Source organism: Heteronotia binoei, chromosome 5 (genome assembly GCF_032191835.1).
Source record: "Heteronotia binoei isolate CCM8104 ecotype False Entrance Well chromosome 5, APGP_CSIRO_Hbin_v1, whole genome shotgun sequence".
Classification (NCBI taxonomy): domain Eukaryota; kingdom Metazoa; phylum Chordata; class Lepidosauria; order Squamata; family Gekkonidae; genus Heteronotia; species Heteronotia binoei.
In genome coordinates, this window is record NC_083227.1 from 108,558,312 (window position 1) to 108,572,734 (window position 14,423).

The window sequence follows — 14,423 nt, forward strand, 5'->3', positions numbered from 1 at the left end:
TTTGAAAGCAACATGTCTTGTTATTTTCATAATAGCTTCACCACTACCAATCTCCCCACTCCTCCTTCCCTGTGCATTGCTCAGAGACTCGGTCCGGTATCGTTAAAGAGCCAACTTCATATGGAATTGTTATGTTTGAATTCAATAAGGTTTTTTGTAGCTAGTTTAATATCCTGCTCTTCCTCTTCCCTGCAAAAATACCTTCCCCTCCCTTTCTTCTTCTTTCCCCCTGTCTCACGCCTTCCTTACAAATCTCCTTCCCCTGTCCTTGTTCCTGTGCTTTCCTTCCTCTTCAAGACAATTCAACCTGAATGGAACAGGGCTGTGCAAAGACCTTCAGACTCAGAGTTGTTCGAAAATAAGAGTCCAACATAATTTCAACAGAAGAAACATTTAGGCTTCCTGAGGGGAGAGCTGCAAGCTGAACAGCAGGAGGAGCTGGAATCTAAGACAGGTCTACACTGCATGCAGTATAGTATTACTGTGCCGCAAAAGATGTACCTCCACAAATTCACTGTCACTAAATTTTTTCAGTGATTCCTCAGAAGGAAATGGGTGTACAGTGCCAAATGTTGGCACCATTTATGAAAACTTGATACAGTACTGAATCATCTGTTTCTGTAACAGTTCCCCACAATTCACAAGGGTATCCCAGCAACATCAGAATCAATGATGTTTTACTGGTAACTTCACTGAGCAACTGGGTTGCAACCGCTTTACATCCTCTATAGATTATTATTGAAGACAGAATCAGTACAGCCTGGTTCAGCACAGGTTTTTGTTTTCTTCTGCTCTTGGAGGTCATGTTCTGAGAATTGCCAAGCGGTTGTACTGCAATTTGAACACACAATAGGATTACAGGTTCTGGGTTCCTGTCACAGTGTGGATCAGTAAAAGTAGAATTTTACACATAGTAGCAGACTAATTGGAGTCTTTGATTTTTTCCAGAGCAAAATCCCTGGTTCTGTTAATAGATAACATCCCTCATAAATCACTCCTGGATCAGTCTTTTACCCTAATTCTGTAATGAGGCAGGTACTTTAAGGGTATACTTTCCCACCATATTAATAGACGTGCTTTACTAAGGAATATGTAAAAGATATTCCCTCAACATTTGCTGTAACTTTTCATCCATCTGTGATATGAAAAAAGATAACAGATATGGTAAACAATACTCTGTACCAAAAGTAAAATGTTGCCCTCTGTGACAACTGAGAACAAAGAAGTCTTGAAGTGCTGCTATATGTGGTGGTCTGCCCTTACCTGAATAGCCCAGGATAGTTTGATCTCATCAGTTCATGGAAGCTAAACAAGGCCAGCCCTGGTTAGTATTTGAATGGGAGACCACCAAGGAATATCAGGGTCGCTACCCAGAGGCAGGCAATGGCAAGCACCATCTGAATGTCTTGCCTTGAAAACCCTACAGGGTTGCCATGTCAGTTGCAACTTGATGGCAAAGAAAATATATATATAGTGGGCTAAGTCACATGGAAATTCCAACTGTAAAGACAAAGATAGGGATCAACTTTGCCTGTATTCAACCATCCATGCACAGAACATGGAATTTTCCTACACTCCTCTCCATTCCTGAAGCACCATCCAAGTCTGAGAGAAAGCTCATTTGTGGGGTTGCAGGACACATGCATTTGGGGGTGGGGGACAGAAGTGAGGAGGGTCAAGGGGGTGAAATTACTCCTTTACCTTCTTCTAGAACAGGGGTGGGGAACAGTGGCTCTCCAGATTTTTTTTTGCCTCCAAATCCCATCAGCCCCAGCCAGCATGGCCAATGACTGGGGCTGATGGGAGTTGTAGGCAAAAAAACATCTGGAGAGCCACTGTCCCCCACCCCTGTTCTAAAAGCACAGCTCCATTGAGGGAAATTGACAGTTCCATTCCTGCTTGCTCCAGCCCCCCAACCCATATGGCTGTTCCTCCACATGGATCCTGCAACTTTGGGAATGATCTTTTCATGAATCAGAAGGGGCTGCTGTGATGGAAATGAATGTGGGGAAATGCCATGTGCCTTCCATGGATAGACAATTAGATTCAATCCAGAAGCTCTCATGATTCAGGATTTCCATGTCCAGAATCCATAGAAAATTGACTTTTTAAATGGCCTGAGATGGCAGAGTCAATTTAATCAATTATCATAACAAGCTGAATGACATGGAGGACAGTAAAAGGAAGCTTTCCATTGGACTGAGGTCTGTTAAACACAATAGTTAATGAATCTGCCATCCCTCTCTTCTTCAAGATACAGGCATTCCTACAGCTGATGCCATTGAATCACTATGGAATCACAAAGATGCTCTAACAAAAGGCATACTTGTCTATAGGGGTTACTTCAATTTGTTAAGTAGAATTATACTTCTTAAGAAGTTTGGTATTTGGGAGTGTTATAAAAGCAGACAGAAAAATAAACAGATGTCAAAAATGCATAGAGAAAGAAAAGACACACATGAATATTGCTAGTTGACACATTATGGCACTATGGATTTATCAAAAGAGACATGATTTCAAGCCTTAGGGTTCTGTCTGTTGTCGTCAGCCCTGTTCTATCAGCATTGAGCTGCCTGCTCCCAGTGACCCTGTAATGGCAATGCTGATGGAATAATTATTTAGTGTTTTTGTATTCCTTTCCTCTTCCTTTCATTGGCTTGTATCCAGACCCTGCCTTACAGTCCTGTTCAAAAACAACAGTCCAACCTATGGCTGTGTTCCTTGACAAAGGGCCACATGTGTTTTGCAATGCATTGTGGGAGACATTGGTGGGGAAGGAGAGAAGTTTGAGTGGTCTCACAGTTAGCTTCCTTGTATTGATGTATTTCAAGGGACAATTTGTAGCTAATGTAAAAAAACAACAACTATGCTTAGATTATTAAAAATGAGGGGATGTACTTCAGAGGAAAGCCTGCAACAGCTATCCTTCAGAGTGAGTCTTAGAATGTCAAACCAAAAGACATTCAGATAGTTGAATGAAGAGCTAGAAGTAGTATACAATTCATTAGGAAGCAGATCAAATAACCAACAAATTGGGTTATTGTAGTTCCTTTCACAGAGCTAAGGAAGAATCTTTAGACTTCTTTAAGACTACTAAGAATCAGCTGGATAAAATTTTGATGAGTTGATAATCTTCAAAGCAGTTCACCAATGAGGCCTGTTCACTTCAGTAGAATCTTTAGTGGCAAACAGCACTGAAGAGTGGACTGATAAGAGAAAAAAAAGTGAGGAAGTCATATATAAAATATGTCCCTAGAAATGTTATCACCAAACTGTGTGATTAGTTTCAGTCAAGACTGTAAACATTAATGTGCACATTATAAGGATAAAAACGCAAAGTTGAAAAACTTAGGCCGTTTTCGCACTTAGCGTTTGCTCCCCTTTTTCCGCGGCGCAATTATGTCCGGATCATTTTTCTCGTTTTCCCACTAGTGACTCTTTGCGGAGTCGCCTTCCCTGAAGCCCCGGCTCAAATTGTTTTCCCACTGGCATCGACCTGAGTTCGATGCCCTGTCAATCATTTTTTTTTTAAGCGCAAGTCTGGTTGTGTAATGACGTACTAACGTACTAACGTAACATCGAGCTGATCCCTCCCCTTCTTTTCGTGGACAAACCGCATCACGTGTGCTGCTGCTGCTTATGGATTGGCTGCAGCTGTAGAATCCTCCACAGCCCTTCATGTATTAACAGAAGCATTCACAGTGGAGAATCCTAGCACTAGATTCCCCCCCCAAATTCTGAAGCACTAGATTCCCCCCCCAAATTTCCTCCGCTCTCTTTCCCCTCCCCGGCTGGCGCTTGCAACGGGGACCTGACTGATTCCTGCTGCCAGAGCTCCCCCCCCCGCCCCATTCTCTCCTTCCCCTCTCCTTTCGCATTATCGAGATAACGCAACAGCGAAATAACGCAACTAAAGTCAATAAAAAAAATTCCAACGAAACCAATTGAGGTGGCAATTGAGGCTATTCCAGGGTTTTTTTTTTTTTTCCTATTTGTTAATTTCGAAATATCGCTATTACGCAAAACTGTGAAGTTTAAAAAAAAAAAAATGGCCGTGCCGGCACTTTGGGGAAGCGCCGCAAAAGGCTGATGATTGGCCAAGCGGGTGGATGGGGTGGGAGGACGGAAAGGGAGAGGGTGACGCCCACAAAGCAGTCGATCCGGCGTGGATGGATTTCGCACAGCAAACTCCGCTGAGTGGATCCGGAGGTTTTCGGAAACTCCGGCAGCATGCTGAAAAACATACTCCGGCGTAAAATCCCTGAAGTGCCAGAGCAAACCGCAGCGCCGGAGCAACATGTGCGAAATCCAAGAGAAGATCCGGAGGTAAATGGGGCGCTACGCTGGAGCAAACGCTAGTGCGAAAACGGCCTTAGAAAATGTCAGAGTTAACATATATCATTTGCTGCACAACTGAAAATCCTGTTCCCTCAGCAGAGCAGTGCATATTATCCTGAGGGGCATGTGTAGCTGATCCCAGATAACAAAATGGAATATGTGGCCTTTACATTGCTTCTGTGTCTCCAAATTGCTGTTCACATGTATACAGTTGCAATACATTGCTCTAAACAATATGTTCAATCAGCCAGCAGAAGTACCAGTTCCAGCTTCTATCCTTTCCCTATGCTTCAATAAAACCTGTTCAGAAATATTCAGATATTTTGATATGGTTCAGACGCAGAAGAAACAGCACAAAAATAACGTGATGTTCTTGGACTGAGTGAGCTAACAATAGGCTCCAGGGAAGCCTTGACAGCACTGATTGCAGCTCAGGTAGCAGGCATATTAGAAGGCAAACTGTACTGACAACAGAAGACCAAGAGATTATCTCTCTCCCCCCAACACACACACACACACAAACTCCTGGTACTACCTCCTGTGGTATTATTTGGAAATTGTCCCTCTTGTTCATCCATTAGGAACATCCAATAGACATCGTTAGGGGATTTTTTTTTATTACTATATTTATTGCCAATGTTTCCTTATTAGATTCTGATAAATTTTCTGCCTCTGAGTATGTATACCCAGTGAGGATTCATCATATCTGACCTTATTAGTCATGTGTACTTGTGGACACTTATCCAATCTGAGGATATTGGTAGCATTTGTCTTTCACCCTAGAGAGAGTAGCGTGATATTGTTCCTTTGTAGTTATTGTTATTTGGCACAATAAATCTCTGCTGTTTTTTGATCCTCGCTCAGCAGAGTGTTATATGCCTTAGAGTTTTTTGTAGTTAAGCTGTTAATTTAGAGTAAATTCTGGTGTGCAATTAATTCTCTGTGTTCTTAATAGCTGGTACTGCCTTCTGCCAAGTGTAGAGTGTTAATTAATTATTGCTAACTGCTGCTGTGCTGTGGGGATTGTGATTAGAGCTCAGATACGCCTGGCAGAAGCGAATGTTTGCAGACCAGTGATGTGGGGATAGTTAGGGGTTATCTTTCATCAGTGCCTTTATAGAGATGGTGGGGTACATGTCCTCTGTAGGCCATCCCAGTGTATATTAAACTAAACACAAGTTTCATAACACATACAAGACCTTCTTTTCTGTACCGAATGAGGGAAGACCGGTGGGGGAGCCACTAATTACTCATTTGTTATGGACATATTACTACCCGGTTACATAAAATCATAGCAATTATCAGGGATTGTTTTGTAGAAAAATAGGTGGTGGAGCTCATTAGCATAACTCATTAGCATATGCTGCCGCCATTCAGCCAAAAGCAACCCAATGCAAGAAAGGAGAGCCCCGGATGAGTGAGGCCTGCAAGCCACCCGCCACCCAAAATCACATAAGGGTGGTGCAGGCTTCTTCAAGGGTTAATGAGGACTGCTGGGGGCGTGGCAAAGCCTCTGGTGGCTGGCTGGTCTCCTAATCCAGGGATGCAGCTGCACCTGCTATTCAATGAACAAGGTAGGTGGGGAGGAATAGGGGGAACCCTCAGAAAGGTTCAGGAGCTACTCTCCTGTGAGCTCCTGCTGAATCTGAGTCCTGGCACTTATAAACTTCCACAGTACCACATGCAGAAACCCAGTTAGGACAGTCTCCCCAAAGAAACATCCAGATGGTTTTCCCAAGGCTTAGGTGAGTATTTGGCCAGCTTGCCAGATCTCCTGTTGATCCCCTAGTAGATTCCAGAATAGGGAAGTATTTCAGGCCCCTGACACAAAAGCCAGATGTCCTTTAGCCAGAGCACAAGCTTCCCCCTTATTTTAATGGGAAGTTACAGGCAGTGAGGCAGGAGAATGGCTGGATTGCAACTAGAGAAAAACTTGTAATGAATCGGATGAATATGACTTAAAACCCAATTGAGGAATAGTCTATGACAGTAGCAAAGAAGTTTTACGTCTCCAAACATGTGGCAATCAAGTGGACCTTTTTCCAGTAGTGAAGAGAACGTTCCAACCTAATTTCCCTCTACATGGGGCCTTAGAACTTTCTTTTGAACACAAAATCCCAGATCCATTCCAACCCAACTACTCTACTTCAAAATCACAGCGTATAGCAGTGGCACCTAGATTGCCAGCAGTCAGCACCTAACCATTTGGACACAGTACTTGATGCATTCTGTTGAAGCCTTAGCCTCTATGTCCTGCTGTTGGACCTCCAGAGGAACTGGTTAGCCACTGTGTGAGACAGGATGCTGGTCTTGATGAATCTCTGGTCTGATCCATCAGAGCTCTTCTTATGTTCTTAATATGGGCAAATAAATTCCACTTAGTTGTAGAATTACTTCCTCGCATGACAGTTTAGTACCTCAAAAATAATTGTTTACTGCAGGATTATTGTTACTGCAGGCTTCTCTGGACCTTTTATATGACAGACAGTCTCAAATTTAATTTTTTGACTGAAGTAAGCAAGTGGGTGGTGGCATATCCACTGCTAGTGCAATGAGAAGTAGGTACCTATTTCAATCAGGCTTTGTGATCACACTGGTAAATGTCCTGTACTAGAAGAGAGATGGGGAAGAGTGACCCTGCATCTCTCTGTGGCATTTATTCATAGTATTCTTCTGGACCACCTGTGTGGGATAGGCATAAGAGATTTTGCTGTATAGTGGGTTCCTCACTTATCTCAGAAGACAATTCAGAAGGTGAGACTGTGAGACAATTGCTCCAATGGTTTCCATCTTGTCTTTCATGCTTTTCAACATGTATATGAAACATCTGAGTAATGCCAACTGTGATTAGAGCATATGGTCATCAGTGGGCTGCTGACACCCAACTCTGTTTCTCCTTTCCACTTGCATCAGGTGTGGCAGGATCATCTATGAATGACTGTCAAAAATTTAAAAGGGGTCAACAGTCTCTGTGAAGGATCAGTTGTCTAAGAGTTCTCCTGGACCTGTAATTGTATTTTGACACAAACATGTTGGCCCTGGCAAACAGACTCTTTTCAGCTTGTCTGGGGTCAGCAGCACCCAACCCAGCCTCCCCCTCCCTCCCTGCAGCTTCTACACCTTACAGGCAAGCAAGACACCTCTGCCACCAAGTCCATTACTGCAGAAGCCCTCCATGCTCTCCACCCACCTGGTGAAGATCCAGCCAGAAAGGAAGATGCAGTACAGACACTGGAGAGCACCCCAGGCTCCCTGACAAGAAGCAAGCCTTGATGTCCCTCTCAGAAGCTGCAGGAAGGCAGTGGCTAGGGGTGAGGCCATCACCTGGTGGCACAGCTGGCTTAAGACAGCAGAAGGAAGAGATGTCAAATGTCAGTGCAGCAGCCCTTGCTACCACCAACCTTAGCCCAGTAGGGACAGCCAAAGTAAAGGAGTCCAGCCCAGTGGAGCAGCAAGGAGGCCTGGAGGAAATGGAGAAGTTCCAACAGGAAGGGGATGGAAAGGCAAAGAAGAGGGCCAGCCAGATTTGCAAAGGCAATTTAAAGGGGTGGTACCACATCTCTTAGCCAGATGGTAGCACAGGTGGTGGGGGCAAGGCCACAGGAGTAGGGCTGAGGCTAACTGAAAGATTAGGATGGTGAATTTAGGGAGGAAAAAGAGGACAGACTTAGGTTCTGTAATGCTTGCTCCGATCCCTTTCACCTCTGTTCTTAGGTTGGGGAAGTACGAAAGAGGTGGGACAGAATCGTGTAGGGAAAGGGGGCAGCGCTAGCTAGGAAGGACACTCACACATCTTCATTTGTTAATGCCAGCTGGGAGAGGGATTAACAGAAATTTCATGTGTATAAATCAACATTATTCACTTGCTTTCCTAGCAGGCATGTGGGCTTTCTGTTTCTTCAGGAACCTTACCAGCACAACTAAGCACCTCTTGCAAGTGTTCTTTTGTTGAGTGAACCTATCATGTGCTTGGCTGCTTGCACTTTCAATTTGAATGGAATCTGTGTAGATGTGACCATTTATTCAACCAGAGGATTAATCATATAATAAACTATAAAAGGTGAGAGAAAGGTAGGAGATGAAATACCAGCATGCAGCATATGCACTAACTCAATAATGGAAGAGCACAGATACTGCTCTATGCTTGATGAGGCTTCCCTTAGATACCACTGTCCAAAATGGAATGATATATATTATGCTTAGAGTAGGGAAGGCTGGCTGTTGCAATGCTTTGAGACCACTATCGGCCAGAAGACAGCTGTTGTACCCTCTACAATGCATTGCTTTTTACCTCTATCTGATGGGTAAGTCTTTGGTTGGACTGTCTTCATAAAGGACCCTGGTTTGGCCATGTTGATGCCTGAAAAATAATTTTTATTACAAAATATTGTTTTAGTAATTCTCTTTCCGTATGAGCAGAGCATGTGATTTCTTTTCTTTGTTAATGTAGTAATAAGAGAGAGATGCCCATATGACCTACTAGACATACATATATATCAATCTGAGCATATATATGTGTGTGTGTGTGCACGCAAATATATAGCCCCATGGTAATCCATATGCCATCAGTCAAATATCTTTAATTTCAGATGGTAACATTTAAAAAATACCAAAATTTTACAAATGTTGGCGACATATTGGCTATAACTTTCCTTCTCGTACAACACTAGTTACCGAAGAATACTCTCTCCTTTCTCTCTTGTTAAAATTAGTGTTTTGCCTCTTTTGTCCATTCCTCTGTCTCTTTTTCTCTCTTTCTCCCCTTCCACTTCTCTCTTTCTCCTTCTCTTTCTCTTCTTCTGTCATCTTCTGAGACTGAAGCCTCCTTCCCGCATTTCAAACCCCCGCCGGATAACGTTACCTTTCTGTTACAGATTTTGAATACCTGCTGCCAAACAGCTTTGAGTCCGAGGGACATGTATTCATTGCTCCAAGGTAGCTTTGTGTGTGAGCTTGCCTGAGGTGTCCATTCAACCACTCTCCCTCAACACTGACCCTGGGACTGATTCAGTTCCCCTTCCCATCCCCACTTCTTACCCTTCCACACCTTTAAATATTCTATTTCATCACTCCCACCTCTCTTAGAACTGACACCTCCTCATTGTGCCAAAGTCTTGACCATTTTCCCTCTTCTTGTGTCTGTTGTATGCCTGTGTACCACTTTGAGACTATGGCTGCCACCTGCATCTTGTTGAAACATCACTGTGGTTGGCAGCATACGTCCCACCTTCTGTTCACTCACTTACATAAGAAGAGTATATATGTATGCCTGCATATGAGGTGTGTATGTACACATACATATATAGGTATAGTTTCTGAAAATCCTCACAAAACAAAGACTACCATTTGGATCATGCTGGGATTATGCCCTCATGTTAGTTAAATCTGAAAACTTTATCATACACAAATTTCATCCAGGATTGAAAATAAACATTTAGAAGGCAAGAGTATCATTCACAGTCCTACCTATATACCCTGTTAAACAATTCTGATGAATAATTTCCAACTAACCAATTGTTTGCTGTGAGTCCACCATTATATATCTTGGGTGACTGGATGTTTTTATGTGACCCCTGATTAAATGACCTACTAATTTTTAACATCAAAATACCATTTTGCCTTTAAAAAAAGAAATTATAGATCACAAAAGCTACTTTTATAAATCTTAATTCTTTCAAAATCAATTATTTCAAATTTTTGTAATGAGATGATTTTGTTTTGAGGTTCATTGACAATATTCATTAATATCCGCCAAATTCTATAAACCAGGGGTGACCAACGGTGGCTCTCCAGATGTTTTTTGCCTACAACTCCCATCAGGCCCAGCCACTGGCCATGCTGGCTGGGGCTGATGGGAGTTGTAGGCAAAAAACATCTGGAGAGCTACCATTGGCCATCCCTGCTATAAACCAATACTACATTTGGTATCTGGAGAAAATTATCAATGCCTTTTGAAAGGCATTGTAGGATCCTATTCAGACCTTTCTCCTTTAACAGAGGGCAAGAAATTTTTAAGTGAATTTCTGTACATCACATGGACCTGACAGCTTTCTACAAATGCAACTTTTCACAGATTACAACTATCAGAGGGCAGGTGGGGAGTTCCATCTTTCCATCATACAAGATTGGTAGTCTGAGGTTCATGCATGATACACTTGTTTTAAGTGTATTATACATTAAGTATCTTGGACTGTTTATCTAGTATAAGCAGTGAACACTAAAAGTAATAGTTTTAGTAACTTCAATATACAACAAACCTTTGGCTTTTTGGTTAAAAGCAACTATCCATCATATACATGTGTGACATAAATAAAGAGGTTGGTATATCCAGGATCCAAATCATTGCTCAAAATCTCAATAGTTTAAAACATAAACAAGACACCCATAAGAACGAAATGAACCATATCTTAGTGAGGCCTATTTATAACATCAAGAAAATACCTAATGCCTAATCAGGTTGGTTACTAAGTCAGAACAAATAGACCTTTGTGTCACCAGGCTGTAATGCATTGGATCATGTAATAGCTCTTTAGTTCCAGCTGCACCATCTGTTAGCCCTTCAGCACCAATAAGAGCAGACAATATGCTAATGAGACTGTATGATATCTCATCTATGCTAATATGGCCAATAGCCCATGGTAATTTTCAGAAACCATATATCACTAATGATCTATTTGTGAGTGTGTGAGCACATATATCTGTACACATTTGTGTAGATATATAGGTGGATACAGTGTTGTGTACATACAGGTCTTTGATCCATAAAATGATGAGGGTATACAGGATGTTTTCTATCTACATCAGACTAGCAATACATTGACTGAAAATGGTTACTAAAGTAGAACAGACTTCCCTATCAGCTACTTCCACTAGGATATGGTTACAAATGTTATAGATAAGCTTATTGAGAATCGTATCCAGGCTTTTCACATTAACATGTTCTAAGACAACTTAACAACACAGATTCAAGACTGAAAGCTTTCTTGGGGCATTTGAAACCAGCAGGTGATGGCAAAGGGTTCTTAATATTACCCAGTATAATAATATGTCCACAGCAAACATGGGGTGTAAGTGGAGTGCACTGTATACATATATATCTACATTGCTGGTTTTCCTCATTAAACTCAAAAGTATCACGTCCCTTAAAGAGTTTGTTACTGAGTTTAACTCAAGAAAGAAGTCCAACATTCATGAGTGAAACTTATAGCTTCATTTAGCAATTCATAATGGGCTGACTTCAATCAGTTGTAAGCACAGCAAGAATTTTTGCTGACTCCCCCTTCCTGGTGCAGTGCCTACACAACCCAAAAGCTACTCCTGAGTGTCAGCAAACTGTTGCAATCACTATGATTGGAATGTAACTTTCCTTGGCTTGACCGTTATGTAACTCCTTAGCTTGCAAGAAATTGTCCATGTGGTCTCTAAAACACTATAGCTGATGTTACAATGCCTTAAGAATCTAAATGTGAACTCAGTATATGCAGCTTTCTGGGAAAGGCAAGCCTTACAAGATATGTACCTCGGCATAGCAACCCTGTTTGGAGGAGCATGATACAATAGGGAGTACACTGGACTGTATTTACCCACTGAGTAAGACTTTTTATTCATCTGCTTTTTAAAGCTGCTTTGCCCTTCTGTCTGTGCTGTGACACATAGACCAGCTAATCAATTCTGTGTGCAGTCTTCCAAGAAGGTGGGTGGTGTTCCATAAGATTTAGCCAATCAGCATTATGCTTCTCCATGCAAGAAAAAGATTTCTGTGGCGTTTGATGGGTTGCGGGGGTGGGGGGGGGAGGAGAGAGAGATATGTATGTAGGCATCCTATATCTCTCATCCTGTTTTAAATTAGACCAGGAAGTGAGCAGTGACTAAGGAAAGCTCATACCCTGCCACAAATTTTGTTAGTCTTTAAGGTGCTCCTTGACTCTCTCTCTTTTCTCCTATTTTAAAAGTTTCAGAAAAGCTAGAGTCCTCAGCCCTGCTGCATAGTTATTCTTTATTCTGTCTGGAAATTTCATTCTTTTCCCACAGCGTATTCACATTACCCTTTTACATTCTCACTGAGGTAGTTCTGTTCTGCAGCGGTTATCCCTAATAGGAATGCTCCAAGGCCTCTGGTCTTTTAAAAAGATTTACTTCAGGTAATTAAAACTGAAAACAGGTCCACCACTGTGCACATTTAATTGGTTTTGTCTGCACTGTACACATGTTGAACAGAACTAGACTCCCTCTTACTTCATCCAGGCCAAGCTAAATATTTAAAGATTCAGTTTCTGTCAACACAGCATAGAAAAGCCTCAAGATTTTGTTAGGACAGCTAATTGATCAGAATTATGACCAGGTCATCTAATAATGGCCATTTTTAAGTTTTTCTCTGAGTGAGTAATTAACTCCCAAGAAGGAGTATTGTGAGATACCACCATACAGGGAGCATGCTGGCCCTCCAGATGTTCAGAAGTCCCACCATAAAGAAACCTTGCCATCTGCTGTTTTTGATGTAGCATTTCCCCACTATCACTACATAGATTTTATTTGTTTGTTTACTATAGCCAGCTGCAAGAACCCCCAGAGGCCTCTGGAACTACAAATATCTGTGTTTAGCAAACTTGTTAACTCCCCTTTTCAGCATCAGAAGGTCCAATGCAGCATTGAAAAGAATTAAGAAAATCATCCTCTAAATTAATGTGATCCTTTACACTTCAGTCTTAAGAGGCAATGATGAATGGGATCACTCTTTTGCTTTTTCTCTCCCCACTTCCTGGATATTGGTTACTGGCAGAGCCAGTAAGTCAGCAATGGTCACAAGAACTTTGCAGCTACAACTAATGGAAAACCCTCCAAAAGAAGAAGTAAGCTGGCATAGTCCCAGGCATAGATCTGTGGTTTGCAGCAAGATCTATGGAACAATTCGCCATCCTTCATATATGTACATGCTCACAGAAGTACAATCTTACACTCACATAATACCGCCCATTAGAAAGGGTAAGTTATGTAAGAGCATCCTCTGAACTCTGTCATTTGGATTATTTTTATATGAGACATAATGCAAGTTTCTTCTGAATGCACCTGTCTTTCTGCACTCTAGAGACAGCACCTATCTATCTATATGAAGGATACAGATATGTCTAGAGTTTGTATGTGTAAGTGTGTGTGGCAATATTTCCTTTGCATAATTGTGGGACAACGCATGGCTGGCCATCTTGTTTTCTTATCGCTAAAGAGCACTGTGGAATATTGATTTATTCCACAAATGAGACAGATCCTCAGTGTTTTCTCTCCAGCCTTCCCTTCTCCACTCCCTCCTATCCTGTCCCACACTTCCTCTGAGTTGAGTTTTAGGGAGGAAGCATTTTGAAATTGAATAGAATACAAAATGAAGTCAGCTAACCCACCAGAACTTTTGCAAACCAAGGAAGTGGCACTCATTTAATGACTTGATTTACTGTGACCAGAACCAGTGAAGAGACCATATTTGGCAAAGAGAGCATATGGTGAGTTGAGCACTAGGTGAATGAATACAAACATGCATTGGTTAGAATTCACACTACATTATTTGGGTAAGGGAGACAAAAATGCTCTGCTAAAACTAAGTAGAATAAACAGGTTGAGCTCCTCTTACCCCTTCCTATAAGGTAGGTAAGTACCTTATCCCCCTTTTATAGGAGGATGCATGCATATGATGGCTGAGGCCCAACATCAGTGGAGAAACCATACAAGAAACTGAGTAGATTTGCCTCAATGCCTCTCAGCCAGTCACCAAGTGCTTAACCTGCTGTTTTCTCTGTTTCTGCCTGCTCACTTCACCAGTGCTCTTATGTATATGATAGTGTGTGCAATTGGGACTGATGCTGCTGCCACTCATGAAGTCAGTCTGCATTACTGAATTACAGTGTGCTCCACTTATAACTGCATAATCCACACAGTTTTTAAAGAAAGAACTACATGTTTCAAGGCAGCCATGGGGTTCACAGTACCATTTTTGCCTCATAATGCTAATGAGAGGTTAGGGAGGTTAGAGTGGATTGGGACATTAAAACATCCCTGGAGCAAACTAAACTAAGTGACCTCTGTGGCAAAGTTCCCTC

The 14,423-nt window shown here is 41.9% G+C and overlaps 1 protein-coding gene across 1 annotated transcript in view; it reads left to right on the forward strand.

The window, feature by feature from the left end:
- CACNA2D2 (calcium voltage-gated channel auxiliary subunit alpha2delta 2) overlaps positions 1 to 14,423 on the forward strand; it is a 1,052,991-nt gene that overhangs the window by 1,007,610 nt on the left and 30,958 nt on the right. The window contains exon 24 of the mRNA XM_060240024.1: positions 9,213 to 9,273. Within this exon, the coding sequence (XP_060096007.1) occupies positions 9,213 to 9,273 (61 nt within the window). The remainder of the gene's footprint in view (positions 1 to 9,212; positions 9,274 to 14,423) is intronic.